Source organism: Pteropus alecto, unplaced genomic scaffold (assembly GCF_000325575.1).
Source record: "Pteropus alecto unplaced genomic scaffold, ASM32557v1 scaffold25, whole genome shotgun sequence".
Lineage (NCBI taxonomy): Eukaryota > Metazoa > Chordata > Mammalia > Chiroptera > Pteropodidae > Pteropus > Pteropus alecto.
Window position 1 is genome coordinate 12,410,627 of NW_006441955.1, and position 16,825 is coordinate 12,427,451.

Genomic DNA, 16,825 nt, shown 5'->3' on the forward strand with positions numbered 1-16,825 from the left:
CCACTGGTTGGGAAACAACGCTCAGCAGCCCTTAGAGCAAATGCCAGGCAATATGGGGTTCCCCTGTGGTGGAGCCAGATGTCTGATGCTGCAGAACAGTTTGTGCTGACTCAGCTGTACACAGGAGCTCTACTGTGATTTTGTTCTTAAATTCTGAATTAAACTGGCGTGCTGTGTCTTGATTATTCAAAAATAAGAGTTTGGTTCTACTTTCCCCCACACAGTAACTTTGTTTTCCTTCTCCCTTTTTGAAATTCTAGTTTCACTTTTAATTATACCTACAGAATAGAAGTAATTGGTAATGGACATTACAAGTAACTTTTGAGATTTGAGAGAGGCAGGCAGCTATCTGTGGGAGGGTGGGAGAGAGAGGGAGGAAAACTGAGATTGAGATTCTAAAGGAATCTATTGTATAGTCAAAACAACTTTCTTACTTAATCGTTATCATGATTGTGGAGCCAGAAATAGTCACCAAATTAGATTAGTTTTGTGAAAGGCATATTTAGAGGCTGCCTTTTGTTTTGGTATCTGTGAACTTTATGGTTGACTGTCATCATGATCACTGTAGAAAAAATAATTACATTGCCTGGGAGATTAGTCTGTTATTTATAGATATAGCGGGACATGAAAATCATCTAAGGACCTTGTTTCAAAGGGAAATTTACCCCATTCCCAAACTTTACCCCAAACTCATTGGCTCAGAACCTCAGCTGGTGGAGCCCAGACATGATTCTGTTTTATAGACTTTAAGGGTGATTTTTAGGTAGCCAGCCTAGTAAATTATCTAAGGATATGGGGCCTGAGAACCATTGTTTCAGCTCCTTTAAAGGAGCTTCTTATTATTAAAAATTCCACCAGTCTAAGTGATAGCCATGGTGTGATGAAGAGAACACAGCACTTGGATTCAGCAGACCTGGCCCAAACACTGGCCTCTCTGTGTATCAGTCCACTCACCTGCAAATGGAGGTGTTTACGAAGGTGTGGGGAGGATTCAATGACATGATGACCTGTGAAATGTTTCTTTTATGTAAGGGGGTATTATAATATGAGAACTCTAAAGACAGCTTCTTTAATTGAAGGAGAAATTTGAAGTCATTTTTTTATTTCTTTAAATGTTATTGGAGAAATTTAACATAATTTGATAGAGGACTCGAACTACATATTAGAAGACTTTAATTTCTAGCTATAAATTAGCTTCATAACTTTATATAAGATCTTCATTTCTTAAGTCTTATTTCTTTGTTTATACAGGAGTCCAAATTGTATGGGTGTGTGGAAGGGGGTGTGCATTTAGAGAAAGTAGTTTTACCTGATTTCTTGGTTGGGTTTGCCTGAATTAAAAGTTTCTAATTCCATGATATGGTGAAAACATAGCATTTAATTTGTTTAAGAATTGGACCTGTCATTTTTTAAGCCCCTTCTAGTTATGAGTCTAAATAAAACTGTAGGATACCCCAAATTCTGAGGCCTGAAAAGCTTAACAATAAAAATTTAACTGAAGATTAAAGAGCATATGTGTTATAGAACATTTGGCACTTTTATTGTCTTATTACTCTTCCTGTATTATGATGCACTGAAAAAAGTAATAAATATAAACTTTTTGCTTTTCTGTAGTTTATTTAATAGAGTCAATGAAAAAAATAATGTACGTATAGTAATTTGTTTTTCTAGTAGTCCTAATGGATTTTGTTACTTTTGAATACAAATCTAAAGACGAAACCATTCTTCTACTTCTTATAACTGAAAGAATGTATTCTGTTTTATAACATTTTATGTGTCTAATGCTTTTAGGTCTCAGTCTTTTTGTTGCATTGTTTGGGGCATTGGCTCAACAGTATGGCATAGTAATTGAAGAAGACCTTAGAAACCATTTGTATGCTTTTGACAGGCCTATATTGCACATATTCATCACCTAGTATTTGCTAGGCATTGTTTTAGGTGCAGAAGACAGCAGTAAACTGGATGTACAAGGAACCTCATGGAGTATATATATTTAGGATAGGAAAGTAGAAAGAAATAAAAAATCTAAAAAGATACTTTCATGTAATACTATGAAGATAGACAGACAAAACTGGGTTTGTATCCTTACTATATGTTACTAGCTGGGTAACCTTTGGCAAGTTAGTTAACATTAAATATGTTATTTCCCACATCTAGGATGCAGAGGTGATCATTCTTACCTGATAGGGTAATTTTTAGCATGAAAAAAGAAATTTTATTGAAAGATGTAGCATAGTTTCTGAAACTTATCAGGTCCTCAATAAATTAATACAATTTCTTAACCAATTCAATATGTTCAGCTCTTCATTAGTCTAGGATTTGCTTTTCTGCTCTTTTTATTCTGTTGAGCTTATCTCCTTCTTCCTTAACTAATAATAATAATAATGGTGATGATGATGATAATAATAAATAAGACATCAAGGAAAGCTGAATAACTCATTTGTTAGTGTTTAGGCAAATAGTTAGAAGTTGGATGCTGGATTATTGGAAATATCAACTAATGAGGTTTTTGGCATGATGCATGGAAGATATATCTGACCAATAGACTGAGAGTTTCTTAGAATATCTATAATATTCTAGAATATTAGAATATCTATAGAATATATCTAGAATATCTATAGTTTTCCTGATAACTTAGTAAAATAGATGGGGGACTTCAGCCAGTGGTATTTTTATTATAGTTCTTATCTCTCTAAATTATAATTTGTCATGCATTCCTGGAATACAGCCTTCTTCATAATGTATGCTTAGATTGAGTCATATGAAATTGCTTTTCTTATGTCAGAAAATGGTCAAATATTGTCTATATCGTAGAAGTCAAATTAAATGTTTTTAATATACACTTGATTTAAATTAAAGATTTTTATGTCCATGATCATAAATTAAATAAGATCAATTTTCTTTTTTTGATTTGTCTTTATTTTAAAATCAGAATCAGGATTATACCAGCCTCAAAAAATGAGATGAATAACTTTTTGTACATTTTTCCATGTTCTGGAACAGCTTACATGGGATAAAAATTCATTATAACTTTAAATCTGATAGAATTCAAATGTAAAACTATCTAGGACTGGAGTATTTTTGAAAGGAAATATCCTTGATGATCATTTCAGTTTCTTTAATAATTACTAGCCTATTGTAATATCTATATTTTTCTTTGATCAGTTTTTGCAGAGCCTGTCTTATTAATGTTTTCAAAGATCTACACTTTACTTCTATTGATTTTTATTGTAATGTTTTTTATTTGTTTTGCATATATACATATTTTTTTGGTTTGGTGGTGATAGTTCTGTTTCATTAACACATTCCCTTTGCTATTTTCTCTCTTACATTTTTGAATTTGCTAAGTGGTTCTTTTTCCACCTTCTTAGGTACAATGCTTAACATATTAGTTTTTAACTTTTCTTGTTTTCTGATAAGTTATTCAAAAGTATAAATAGTCTTCTAAGTTCTGCTTTAGCTATATCTTTTAAGTTTGACCTCTAGAATTGTGGTTTTTTATTCAATTGTGAATACTGTCTTTCTTAATTTCCTATATTGTTTCCATTTTAAATTTTGGGCTTTTTACTAACATTAATTTATTTCTAAACACAAGGTAGTTTTAAAGCTATTTTTTGTTTTTAGTTTATAGTTTTTTATAGTTTTATTGCACGTATTTAAAGACACAAAATGTATGATATTGGTTCTTTGAGATTTACTGAAGTTTCTTTTATGACCCAATTACTGTTTCAGTAATTGTTCTGTGTGCTCTGCCTCCTCCAAAATGTGTATTTTCTGTCTGTGATATGTAAAATTTTTCTTATATCTAATACTTTGAGCTTATTGTATTCTTAAAGTCTTCAGTATCTTTTTTTAAAAAATATTTTTCTGCTTTATTATTTTCTGACAGGGATGTGTTAAAATTTTGTTTTATTTTGCTTGCTTAGCTGTACTAACATGTCTTAACCATCTTACCCTATAAATCCAATAAGGCAGATGAAAGCATCGCTGCTTTTGTTGAATCTTGGGAAGAGGTCTCAAATAGGGTGTCCTCTTAAGACCTCATACTTTAGGTACCCCAAGGCACTTCTGCAGAATTTATAAATTGGAATATATTATTTCTGTAAACAATCTATCAATTGACCTTATAACCTTGTACTTATTTTCTTATCGTCCACCCACTAACCTAAAGAATTTTTAATTCATAGCCAAATGGGTTCGCATTCTCCTCTTCACCCCACCTGCATATATGCTTTTCCACTTGTCATTTCACCTACCAGGACCCTTCTTTACATAGCCAAATTCTACACTTTATTTAATTCTCAAATTCTGTTTCTTCCATAAAATCTCTTCAGTTCTTAGAACCCTAAAAGCAATTATTGCTACCACAATTAATTTAGTATTTATACACTATCTTAATTCACTAATAAATTAATATTTATTCATTGCCCAGCACTTGTGGTGGTTGGAATTTCTATTTAAATAACTGGAGTTTAATATTTCTTTGCTTCTATTGTGTTACTGTGTGAGCAGCTTGAGGGTAACATGTCTTGTATGTCTCTGTTCGTTATAGTACCTGCATAGGGTCTTCCTCTTAGTGTTGACCAACAAAAATACTTTGAGCTTATTTACTTCAATGTTAATATGACTTATTTTTTTCCTGCATAGAGGACAGTTTTGTTACATTGCAAGTCCTTTATTTTACTGTATTTTCTTAAATTTACTCTCTTATATGGCAGTATTGTTTAGTCTGATAAAGCAATACACCAGACTAGACTGTCTTCCCTTCGCCCTCTTCCTAAAGATAATTATTTGAGTTAAGCTTTCAGTTTGCAAGGTTTCCTCCGAAGGACAGTGAACATGATCTAAGTCAAGCATTAGACTGAGAATAGAGAGTTCCAGGACAGCCACAATATAGTAAGTTGTTACTCTGCTGATGAGATGTTTGCATCAGAACTATAGTAGTAGTCATCCAGCCTTTTAGCCCTGGCAATGCACCTGGACTGAGCTGGTGCTGTGCGGGGCACAAAACATGTTTAAAGCACTCTTGTTTCCCACACTGATCTCCCAGTGTGATTTTTGTTGCACAGAACGAACACGAGTGAAACATAGCCAGCCAAATCCTAAAACAGGTAATATAGGCCATAAAATGGAGGTAGCAGGTGAAACAGAAGACTGAATTAAAAAGTTATAGAATACATATAAGTCATGAGCTTTTAAGTTCTTTAATGTGAATTTTAGTTCATTTTTCCGTATCCATGAAGTAGATAATTCAATGCCTGTTTTACAGATGAAGTAGAATGTCATAGAGATAAATAATGTATTAATTATTGGATATTGAGTAAGTGGTAGATTTGCGGATTGAATTCAGAGCTGACAGCTAAACTAACATTCTTAATTCCTCTTGTTTTTACTTACATACTGCACGATATTATTTTGTAGGCTTTGAATACTTTAAATAAATGTAATTATTTAGTATTAATTGTTGATTTTCTTTTCTACTGAACTGCAAGTCCATGAAAATAGAAACCATGTCTGTTTTGTTCAGCATGATACCTTGAGGACCAAACTTTGTGATTGGCACATAGCTGGTGCTCAGTAAATAGTCTCCTCTGTGCCACCCCCTTTTTTTCCAGAGGGGATACAGGAAAGCCAAGGTTTCTACCACGTTGTTTTGAATGTCTTAAGTAAAAAAATAATGCATGGAAAGTCTGGGTCAGTGTGAACCAGAACAATCAGGAAGGTTTAATGGATGAACTAACTTTCTTAGATGGAGATAAACTAATTCTTAACAGTAACCTCTACATAAAGCTATGAATAACCTCAAATACTTCTTTCTCAAAACAGAATCATTCATTGTAGAGGAACCACAGTAAGGATGGGGAAATGCTGACATCTCTGTAATACAGATTGAACTACTTCATTTAATTTTCTTTTTATCTTTTTTTTTTTTTCTTTTAAATAGAGAAAATCAGGCAAAGATATGCAGATCTGCCTGGAGAATTGCACATTATTGAACTAGAAAAGGATAAGAATGGCCTTGGACTCAGCCTTGCTGGTAACAAAGACAGGTCACGCATGAGTATCTTTGTGGTGGGAATTAACCCAGAAGGACCCGCTGCCACAGATGGACGAATACGTATTGGAGATGAACTATTAGAGGTGAGGGGCATATATGCTTTTTATTTCTTTTCTGGTGAGGTGAAAGAGTACAGGAGATAGTGTACAGTAAAATGAGGTGAAGGGAAAGAATGTTGACGAATAATATTTTTTAAAACTTTAAAATCATTTTTCAAAGCGAGAACAAAAATCATACTGAGTAAAAATTAATCTCTCAAAATAATTTAGGAACCCTTAAGTAAAATCTCATGGAAATATATTAAAAGAATAGGGCTTGTTTGTACTGTCTATTCAAAAAGCTCAAAACTAATTTGATTATTAATCTAATATCAGTATTTATCTAAACTCTCTGGGTTTTGAATTAACTATAAGTATGACATTTGTTTTTGTTATTGTCGTTTAGTTTTGAGGAAGATGTTAAGCCATTGAAACCTGTGATCTGATTGTCAAGGAATAGTTAATATCAGTAAAGTTGGTGATGTGGGTTAAGGCCATATAAGTTCCTTATTTAGGAAAAGGATAGAGGTAAGAGAAGCTAAGGAGATGACTGATCCTCTATTAATTACTGTCTAGACGATTTCATCAATAAACTGAAAGGTTATTTTTATTTTCTTAAACTTAAAATCAGGGTTTCTGTTCTGAGTTTATCTCAGTTTGATATTCATTTGTTTGTTCAATCACTCAGCTAATAATTTTTCTTGGGACTAGACACAGAAAAAGGAATGAATACATCCATTCCCTTCATTCAAATTGCTCACAGTCTAGAGGAAGAAACAGACATTACAAGATTGTTACACCTCAGAATGAAAAATGTAATAACAACAACAATGGCTAATGTATACTCGGTATTAGACACTGCAACCTCTGTTACTGATGAGGTCACCAAGTAAATGATGGTGTTGGGATTCAAAATCGGGCAGTTTGACTTCTTAGATCTTTGTTCACCCGTGTGCTCTGAGGCTTCTTGTATAAAATGCTTCAGCATTTGAACATTAAAGGAAGCTAAATCACAGAGGCATGGAGGGTCAGACTGCTTACTTAAAATGAGGGCTTCCTGATTTTGTGATTTCCTCTTCGGACTCTGACTTAGAATTCACAGTCATCTGTAATCTGATGTGCCTAATGATATCTACAACCAAAGCTGCTCAGACACTGTAACCATTAGTGTCACTTCTTTTTTCCAAGCCCTGATAGTTTCTCCCCATCTAGAACCTATTTCCACAAAGAAGTCACTTCTGGAATTACTTTTCTTTTCTTGTTCTTTGTAATATAGCTTCACGAAAGAGACCCATATTCAGTAGCAGCACTTACTAGCACAATCGTTAATTAAATAAAAGGTGACAGGATGTATTAACTAATATATTTCATTGCTTCAGGTTTATTTCCTTTGGCTGATGTTTAGGGACTTCTTTCAAAATGAGACTAAAGTAATGGTGGTGGCAATAATAATGAAAGCAAAAGGTAATTTACCGAATTATTACTGGCACTCTACAAATGCACTCACACATTTGTATTCAGTATTTTTAAAAGCCCTATATGATTAGTACTATTATTATCTCCATTTTATGGATTTAAAAAACCTTCATAAGTAACTTGCCTAACGATACAGAACTCAGTTACTAAGTTTCAGTAAGAATCCAGGCTTGCCAGACTCCAAGCTGTAACCACCAAAATATACTGTGTTCCCCATGGTACTTCAACCAAACCTCATTTGTTTAGATCCTCGAGAATTCTGATTGATGATGCTCTGTCTTTATGGCATCATGTATCTTAAGTCACTTTGTTGTGATATGTGTACCTAGACAGAGATTTCCTATCTTGCATGATATATGGAAATAGTCCAAAGGCTATAGTTTGGAACATGAAGTTTCTAGTTCTGTTCTCTCTAACTTATTAAGACTCAAGAGGAATGGCCTAGAGGATCCAGACTAACAGGAGCACTGGTATTTTATTTTTCTGTCTGACATTTTGTTAGATATGGGTTCAAATGAGCTGCACCTGCAGAGTAATGAGGGTGTTTTACAGGCCATAACAATAGCCAACACTGTATACGCCAATGAGCACTGGACTTAGCAGACCTACTTTAACTTATTCCAGTTCTTTCAGTTATTAGTTGCATTTTTAGAAGGGGCTTACCACAGTATGTGGCACATAGTTGACTATTAATTAGATCATATTTCCTCCCTCACAGACAGAAACTTCAGATATCTGTTTTCTAGGCTAGAGACTGGAAAAGCTCTGCTGGGTAAAAAAGAATATTAGCAAATTGCCATATTGGACCTCTCCTATTCTTTTGACTTTCTGAATTTGGCCCATTTGTTGCTATTCAGCATTTTTATCTTCATTCAGAGATGGGAAGAGGAAGACAATGAAACATGACAATAAGATAATCCCCCTCTACTCACCACTATTTCTCTTGTTTTTAAAAAAAAAAAAAACAGATAAAAATATATCGGAACACAGATTCTAGAGTCACATATGTTTGGCTACTTATTTATCTTCTCTGTCCCTCAGTTACCTCCTTTAGCAAATGGAACTTACTCATTCAGCAAGTATCTTACTGTGCATCTGTCATTTGGAGGCGCTATATGAAGAGTGTGCTGATTTTCTATTGGTGAACAAAATCCGCGATACCTGTCCTCATACAGCTTACAGTCAAGGGATTGTATAGCATCAATCAACCTGAAAGGGCGTTATGAGAATTAATGATAGAAGATATGTCAAGCTTTGCCACAATATCTGGCTCATAGTAATACTTTAATAAATTGTAGATGATATTATTTATAAAATAATATTTTATGTGGATTTGTGTATTTCAGTTTTTTAGTTTGTTTATATTAATACATTTGTCTCTGAAAGTATGTCCCAGAGAGGAGCCATCTTCTTATTCCTCAGTAGCTCCATGCATCATCTTGAAAAGCTGAGAGAATGAAAAATGCACATACTGGATTCTTAAGGAGTTATAACCCATCTTCTCATGTGGCTTTTGGCTCTAGATCAGGGATGACAGGGGGGAAATATTCCTGTGGGAAGCATTTCCCTGGTTTCTTTTTATAGCTGAGAAAAAATTTCAATCCTTTCTCTATGACATGTAAAGAATTTGTGTATAGCATGATATCAAATCCAGTGTGATTCTGAACTGAGAATAAGAAATTGATTTAATAATGAGTGCCAGGAAAGCTAAAGCCAGTGTTACAATAGCTATTCTTTGGATATTGCAGTGTATTAGATGGTAGAAGGACACTGCGTTATGTAGGAGGGAGGCATTTGCAGTGGGCTTTTAGAGTGTACTTACTAGATTTCTAAGTTAGAGCACATCTGTGCATTTGCTTACCCACCCACACTCCATTTGTTTTTGTGGTTTCTCTCCTCAGTCGAGGTAAAGTTATCCATGTCTTGATTATTTTTTACAACTCCGCCATTTGCTCATATTATTTCTCATTAGTGCTTTGTTGCTGTCGTTATTACTTTGCTCCCAGTCTCCTTTTATAGATAGTTGATCTGACTTCTTTTAAGTCTTAAGATGAGGCTAATTTAGAGGAAGTAGAAAACAGACCTGTCAAACAAACGTGTGGCTTCTTTGAATTCAGAAACTCTGCCTCCCTACTAGAGCCTTGTCCGTGACTGATTTTTGGCATGACATTCGCCAGCAGTTTTGTTGCTGTGGGACTGCATTGTTACAGTGGAAAAGCAGTCAGCAGGTTCTGTCAATCGATGGCCCAGTTCACGTATTTAAAAAAATCTCACATTAAGCCCCCAGAAGACAATGTGATTAAATCTCAGCTTCTTTGCCCTTTACTGCGATAGTAATATGGGGTTCTGAATTGATTTCAAAAGGTATTAGCATATAATTACCATGTAGACTGGAATAAGACTTGCACTAGAGTATTGGCTTTCCCTAAGCAATTAGTCCTAGAAAATACACAGGCCCGGGCATGGTGCTGTCATATGAACATAAGGTTTATTTATAATCTTCCCTACAGTGCAAGTGTGGGAAGAGAGAGCCCATAGTGCTGTGCGGGGAACTGGAGTGATTTGTCAGGTTACAGCAGCAGCCAGAAGGAACAGCGTGGGTGGCACAGGAAGTGCACAATTGATTGGGCTAGCATGTAGAGCTGTGTCTTGTCTGGCTCCCACATCCTTCAAGATAGAAGAAGGACATTCCCTTTGTAACGTTTACCTGCAAGATAGCCCAAACTAAATCTTGTTATTTTGCATGTGTATATGTTTATTTAAGAATCGTTAAAAATGAAAAGCATGAATACTTCTCATATTTGCCAGGGATAAAGATATACAACTATAGGTAAACTCAGACCCTATGGTCTCGTAGTATTTATTTAATAATAGAAAAAAAAAATCGAAGCCATGAAAATTAAATGACTGACTCAGGTACATGTAGCTGCTTCATGATGTAACTCTTACCCAAGGGCCTTTACCACCTCAACAGTCCCAGCAGCTGATCCTTAACTCTCTGCTGGTTGCCAGTGAATTATTTTTGAAATCTTTTAGAAGACTTAGATGTGATTTAGAAGCGTAGAACAATAGTAAATAAATCACTACCATTTGTGCATCCATAGATACTATTCTTTCTAACTTACAGTCAGAAGCCTCTGTCATCTTAGATTGGCTTCTTTAGATTATTATCATACATAGATGTAATTTTATAAAGTGTACTTCTTAATGCAATAATTATGCTCTAAGAGACTTCACGTATTAAAATATCCCATTGTAGAAACACTAGTTTAATGAGCAGAAAGTAAAGGATTTCGAAATTGCAATAAAATTATTTTCCTACAGTTTTATTAACATAAATAGGTTTATAATAGCTAAAAGTGCAAAAATAAATTGACCAATTTTTTTTATTGTGGCAATGGTTTCATGAGTATCAAAACACATCAAATTTTACATTTTAAATACGTGATTTATTATGTGTCTACTATATCTCAGTTAAAAAATTTGTTGATCAGACCTGGCAAAAATAAATACAGAAAGAATGTCCTGAACATGACCTTCCCATATACAAAGCTAAAGTCACCCCATTTTGTGACTATTAAAATAGTCTACAACCTAATTCACAATTCAAAAGTCAACAGAAATATGTGATGCTAGCTGAGTGATCAGCCTCACACACAAAACATGGGACCTCTGTGATGTGTGCAACATTTTTCCTTTCTTCAGAGTGCAATCCCCCTGGTCATTACCATCTTGTAACTGATAGCTTTTTTTGTCTTGCTAACTTATCTTCCCTAAGTAATCCATTGTGTTATATCCAGGTTGAGTTACAAAAAGATGTACTCATTAAGAAAACGTATTTTTGAGGCAGTGCTAAATTTTTGCTGTTCATTCTCTCTCTTAACTTTTACAAAAACCCAATAGAAGTTGGTGCTATTTTAATCCTTATGTTACATATAAGGAAACTGAGACATGAAGGAGCAGAATCAGTATGCAAATACTAGCTTTTCCGACTCTTAAGGGCTTTGTTCTTAAGTTATTCAGTTCTAGATTAATAATGATTCTAGAAGGAAAGTGAATTTCTCATCATTTTGTAGTTTTGGTAGATCTAGATTAATGCAGTTAATACAGTACTAGTTTAAAATATCTGAGGTAGTTTGTCATAATGCAATACCATGTTACTCTTTTTATCTTAAAATTTAGTGCCACTTTGAATTCATTAACAGAAGAATGCAGTTGGTGAAATTATACCTCTTTCTCAAGAACCTGAGAAGAAAAATAATATTTTTTTGAGGTGGTTCTTGCCCAATTTGAGAGCTTCTTGAACTTCATAATTTAAGAGCTTTCCCCCTCAGCACTATTACAGAGCTAAAGTTTTGTTTTTAGGCTACAAGAAATATATGTAAAATCTAGCTTATATTGAGAAGCCTCGTTCTTTTTTCCATGTTTCTTGCAGTGAAGTCTTTGAGCTCTGTTTCTGCCATTTTCGTTTCTGTCCCTGGCTTATTAGGGGAAGAGTTTTGAATTAGTCACATGTCATCGTCTTTATGCTGCTGAAATATTTAAGCTAAATATCTATATTCTTACTGATCTTCTGGAAGAATGACATTTAATTTTTTATTATTGCAGTCCTCGTTATTGCTCTACAAAAGCTTTATGTGGGATCTGTGCAGTGAGCCACATTATCTTAAAATCATGGAGAGAAAGTGTCATGAAAGCAGAAAGTAAATATGAAGGTAATCTAAGAAACTTAGATTAATGTGGAAAGAATATTAAAAAATAAGGATAGGAATGTATGCTGAAAAAGAAACTTGCCTTTTGGAAGGAATAATTGGTTTTCAGCAGTACCTCTTGAGACTCTCCTCTCTTTGCTGCAGTTTTTTCTTGGGTCTTACACAACTTTGAGATAGTTCTCCAGGCCTCTGTTCCCTCTTTTTTCTAGTTTCTTTCCCATTTCCTTCCAGTTCTACTCATTGCTATCATAGTGACTGCACTTAAAATGCAGTCTGGAAAGACATGCTCTTAAGTTATTGAGAAAGATTTCCTTCTATCTGCCTCAACTTATAATTTATTTCTGTATTTTGCTTTATTTGCACAATGAACATTTGGAGTCATGGTAATTTCACAATTTTAAGGCATGAAACTGAAAGAAAAGTATTCATGAAATTCTTATTCCAAGTTCGACTTGCTGACGATATCAAACAACTGCTTAAACTCATCACAAATGTGGTTGAATATGTGTGTTTTAATTATAGTTTTTAAGAGGTGAGCTTAAAATCAGTAATCCAACATGAAAATCAGACATTCCACCAAAACAGTAACCATGAGCCTATTTCTCATTATTTTATTTTATTTTTATTTTTTTCTCATTATTTTAAGTCAGGAAAAATTATTCATTACAAATCAACCCCCTCCCCCTTTCCTAAAATATAGCTAAAATACCATAAAAATAATTGTATTTAGGTAACACATAATCGTATTAGGATGTAAAGTGCCTAATATCGCTGCAGAATCACCAAGTAGTAGTATAGCTAACACATAGTTGTTTCATATACAATAACTTGCTTTCTTTTAGCTCCACCAACATCCAAACCGCACATCCCAATTTTTGATACTGAATGTGCAATTCAAAACCTCTCTTTGTGATTCTGTACTTGGAAAACACCTCAGGACTTCCCTCACGACATTTTATTTAAAATCTTTTATTTTATATTGAGAATGTAGATATAAATTTTTCCTATATAAATGTTTACTGAAAAATACTGTATTTAGAGATGTAAATTCTATGAAGCTTAAGTATTAAAAATCAAGAAGTGTTCTATCAGGAAAACATACACCCATATATGTTTTTTCCTCCTTAAACAACAACAAAAAATACTTTATTGATATTTTTTAACATCTACAAAGTAAATGGATAATATAATAAAATTCTTTTGTGTAGCCATCATATATTTCAACAATTACCAACAGCCTGCCATTTATGTATCATCTGTACCTCCATATACCCATCCCTACTCAGTTAACATTTTTATAGTCTTGTGTGGCAAAACTTACATAAAATGAAATGCACAGATCGTATCTGTACAATTTTAACAACCATATACACCTATGCAACTCTACCATCTATCATTTTTGTCTCCCCAAACACTCTTCTCATGTCCTTTCCCATTGGAACCTCCCACCCCCATCCTGGGAGGCAACTACTGTATTGATTTTTTTTCTTTTTACTTTTGATTAATTTTTCCTTTTCTGAACTTCATATAAATGGGATCATACAGTTTGTACTCTTTTGTGTGCAGTTTCCTTCTCAGCATGTCTGTTTCATCTATGTTGTTCTATGGATTAGTAGTTTGTTCCATGGATTAGTACTTTGTTCCTTTTTGCTGCTGAGTAGTATTCCACCGTGTCACTCTAACACAGTTTGTTCATCAGTTTACCTGTGGGTGGACATTTGGATTTTTTTCCAGAGTTTTGACTATAATGAATAAACCTGCTATGAACATTTGTGTGACAGGCCTTTTTGAGGACAAATATTTTCTTTTCTCTTGGGTACATATTAATGGTAAATTACTAGGAAACAGGATATTTGTGTGTTTAACTTAAAAGAATCTGCAACCCTTTTTCCCAAGTGATTAGGCCATTAAACATTCCCACCAGCAGCGTATGAGCAGTCTGGTTGTTCCACAACTGCTCTGGCGGGTGTATAATGGTTCCTCATGTGGTTTTAACGTACTTTTTCCTGACGATTGATGGCATTGAGCAAGTTTCTTGTGTTAAGCAGCCATTCAGATATATTCTCTTGTGGAGCGTCCATTCAAGTCTTCTCCTTATTTTAAATTAGGTTGTTTGTCTTTTTATAATTGAATTAAACGTAAGAGTTCTTTATATATTTAGGATACTAGTTCTTTATCAGTTATACAATTTATGGCTTATCTTTTCTTCCTCCTCCTCCTCCTTCTCCTCTTCCTTGCTCTTTCTCTCTCTCTCTCTCTCTTTCTGTCTTTTCTCTTTCTCATCTCAAAGAAAGGCATTTATTGTTAGATTATTAAATAAGATCTTAGCTGTAGGTTCTTTATAGGTGCCCCTTATCAAACTGAGGAACTTCTCTTCCATTTCTAATTTGATAAGAGGGTTTTTTAAATCACAATTTAGCATTGTATTCTGTCAAATGCTTTTTCTGCACCTATTTAGGTTTCTTACCATAATATTCAAAGTCCTTCAAAAGATATCTTTAACCTACCATTCCAGCTTCTATCACTGTGATCCAGCTACACTGAGTTACTTAAATAAATCCTCAATAAGGACATGTTTTTCCCTCATTCCATTTTTTTGCTCATGTATTTTAGTCAGTATACTTCCAGAGACATTTTTTAAGACCTAACACAACTGTTTAGGCATAAATTCATGATATTATTTTTGTTATTTTTCTAAATAAAATACTTATTTAGCTTTGACATCTCAGTATAGAGTTTTTTCAAATATTTAACTTTAGATAATCAACTCGAAATCCAAAAGTAGACAATAGAAAAACAAATATTAGTTATTATTTATTGAAAATGTACTATTTTTAATAAGAGAGATGGCTTCTAATACCAGATATATGTTTTAATTGTTTATTAAATTTATTGGGGTGACCAGATATATATTTAATTATTTCCCTCAGATAAATTCCTTAATCTCTCTGGTATTCTAACTGTAAAGTGAAAGAGGACTCAATATCTTTTAAAACCTTTCAACTTAATATTTTGTGGTTGTGGAATCTAAATTTTTGCTTCTCAAGCTTCAGTATGTGATTTAGCCTAAGGTGTTTCTGTTTTAGGGAACAGAAAAGCTGTAAATCTTTTCTCAAAAATTTTATCAAATAAATCTCTTTCACTGTATAAGTTACTCTCAACCAAGGCTGTATATCAGCATTATAGGACAGCTTTGCCTAAATAACAGCCTTTCACCCCAGCCCACTAGATGAGAATTTGAAGGTGGAGCCTAGATGTGCTTTTTTGAAAGTTACCTAGTTTGATATATCATATGAATCTAGTCAGGAATCTAGATGTAAATATTTGCCTTTGTCCTAGAAGAACATTGACAGAGTACCAAGTACCTCTGCAAACTTATTGTAGAAAATATAACCATTTGTTATTCAATTCAGATTCCACACCAATTGCATGAAATAAAACGGTGTGCTCAGTGATGGAACTAGAAATTTTGACAACCAATACAGGTAGCAATGAATGTGTTCCTGAATCCACAAAAGGGAAAGGAAAGATCTTTACGTAGTCTATAGTGCTTCCTGCCCTTTAACTTGAGTCTGTCTCCATCCATCTCTTCTAAATGCCAAGATTGTGGGATTGACCTAGACTTAGGAGCTGTAGCTGGAAAAACGAGGACAGGAGAATAGGATGATTTCACAGCTGAAGGCTCAACATTTTGCACAATATTTAAATATTATAATTTAAAATTATTTTGACTTTCTAAATCATATCGCCTATCCATATTGATGTTTCTGGCTATGATTCAAAAGTATTAGGTTAACAAATAGGTTTTAATTGTGATTGATTTCCTAACATACTGAGATGTCATAAGGTAGTGCTTCTTACTGCTATTTTTCTCTTTTTTTAACAGAGATTACACTTTTTTTTACATGTTTTTAAAGTAACATGTAATCATAAAAAATTCTAATTGTACAGGTATAAGTAATAATCTTCCCTCTTTTACCTTTGTAATGCTGCTCCAGAAGTAACCACTGTCAACTTACCATTTTTCCCATTTCTTGCTTGCATAGTCATATACTTCTGTGCAAATATAGATTTCATAGTTAATGTACACAAAATCATATTGTATATACATTTTTTACTGAATGGTATATCATTTTCTGTGTCAGTTCAAGTAATATTAAAAAATACTGGTGTATATGTCTTTGTGCAATTGTTGGAATAAATCATCTTTCCGCCCTACTATCAGTATGTAAGAAAGGTTATTTCCCCCAAATCTAAAAAACACTGGATATTACCAGACCTTCGCCAACCTGACAGGTGTAGTTTTTTTCATTGTCTCTTCACACATTTGTCATAAATATATACATAAGAAAAGACTGAGGAAATAGTACTATACTCTGATGGGGCAGAGTTGTTAAAGTTAACACTTGAATTGGATCTTTCTCTGCCTTCACCACTGTACAGAGTTTAGAACTGGGTGCTGAGGAGTTATTTAAAGAGGGAGGAAGCATCTACAGCCTTGCCACCCTGAACATGCCTGATCTGGTCTGATCTCGGAAGCT

General features: G+C 33.8%; 1 protein-coding gene across 5 annotated transcripts in view; it reads left to right on the plus strand.

Annotated features, from left to right (window-relative positions):
* PATJ (PATJ, crumbs cell polarity complex component) overlaps nt 1-16,825 on the plus strand; it is a 289,564-nt gene that overhangs the window by 158,891 nt on the left and 113,848 nt on the right. For all 5 annotated transcript variants that reach the window (XM_015595195.2, XM_006919265.3, XM_015595198.2 and 2 more), the window contains one exon: nt 5,945-6,141. In XM_015595195.2, coding sequence (XP_015450681.1) covers nt 5,945-6,141 — 197 coding nt within the window. The remainder of the gene's footprint in view (nt 1-5,944; nt 6,142-16,825) is intronic.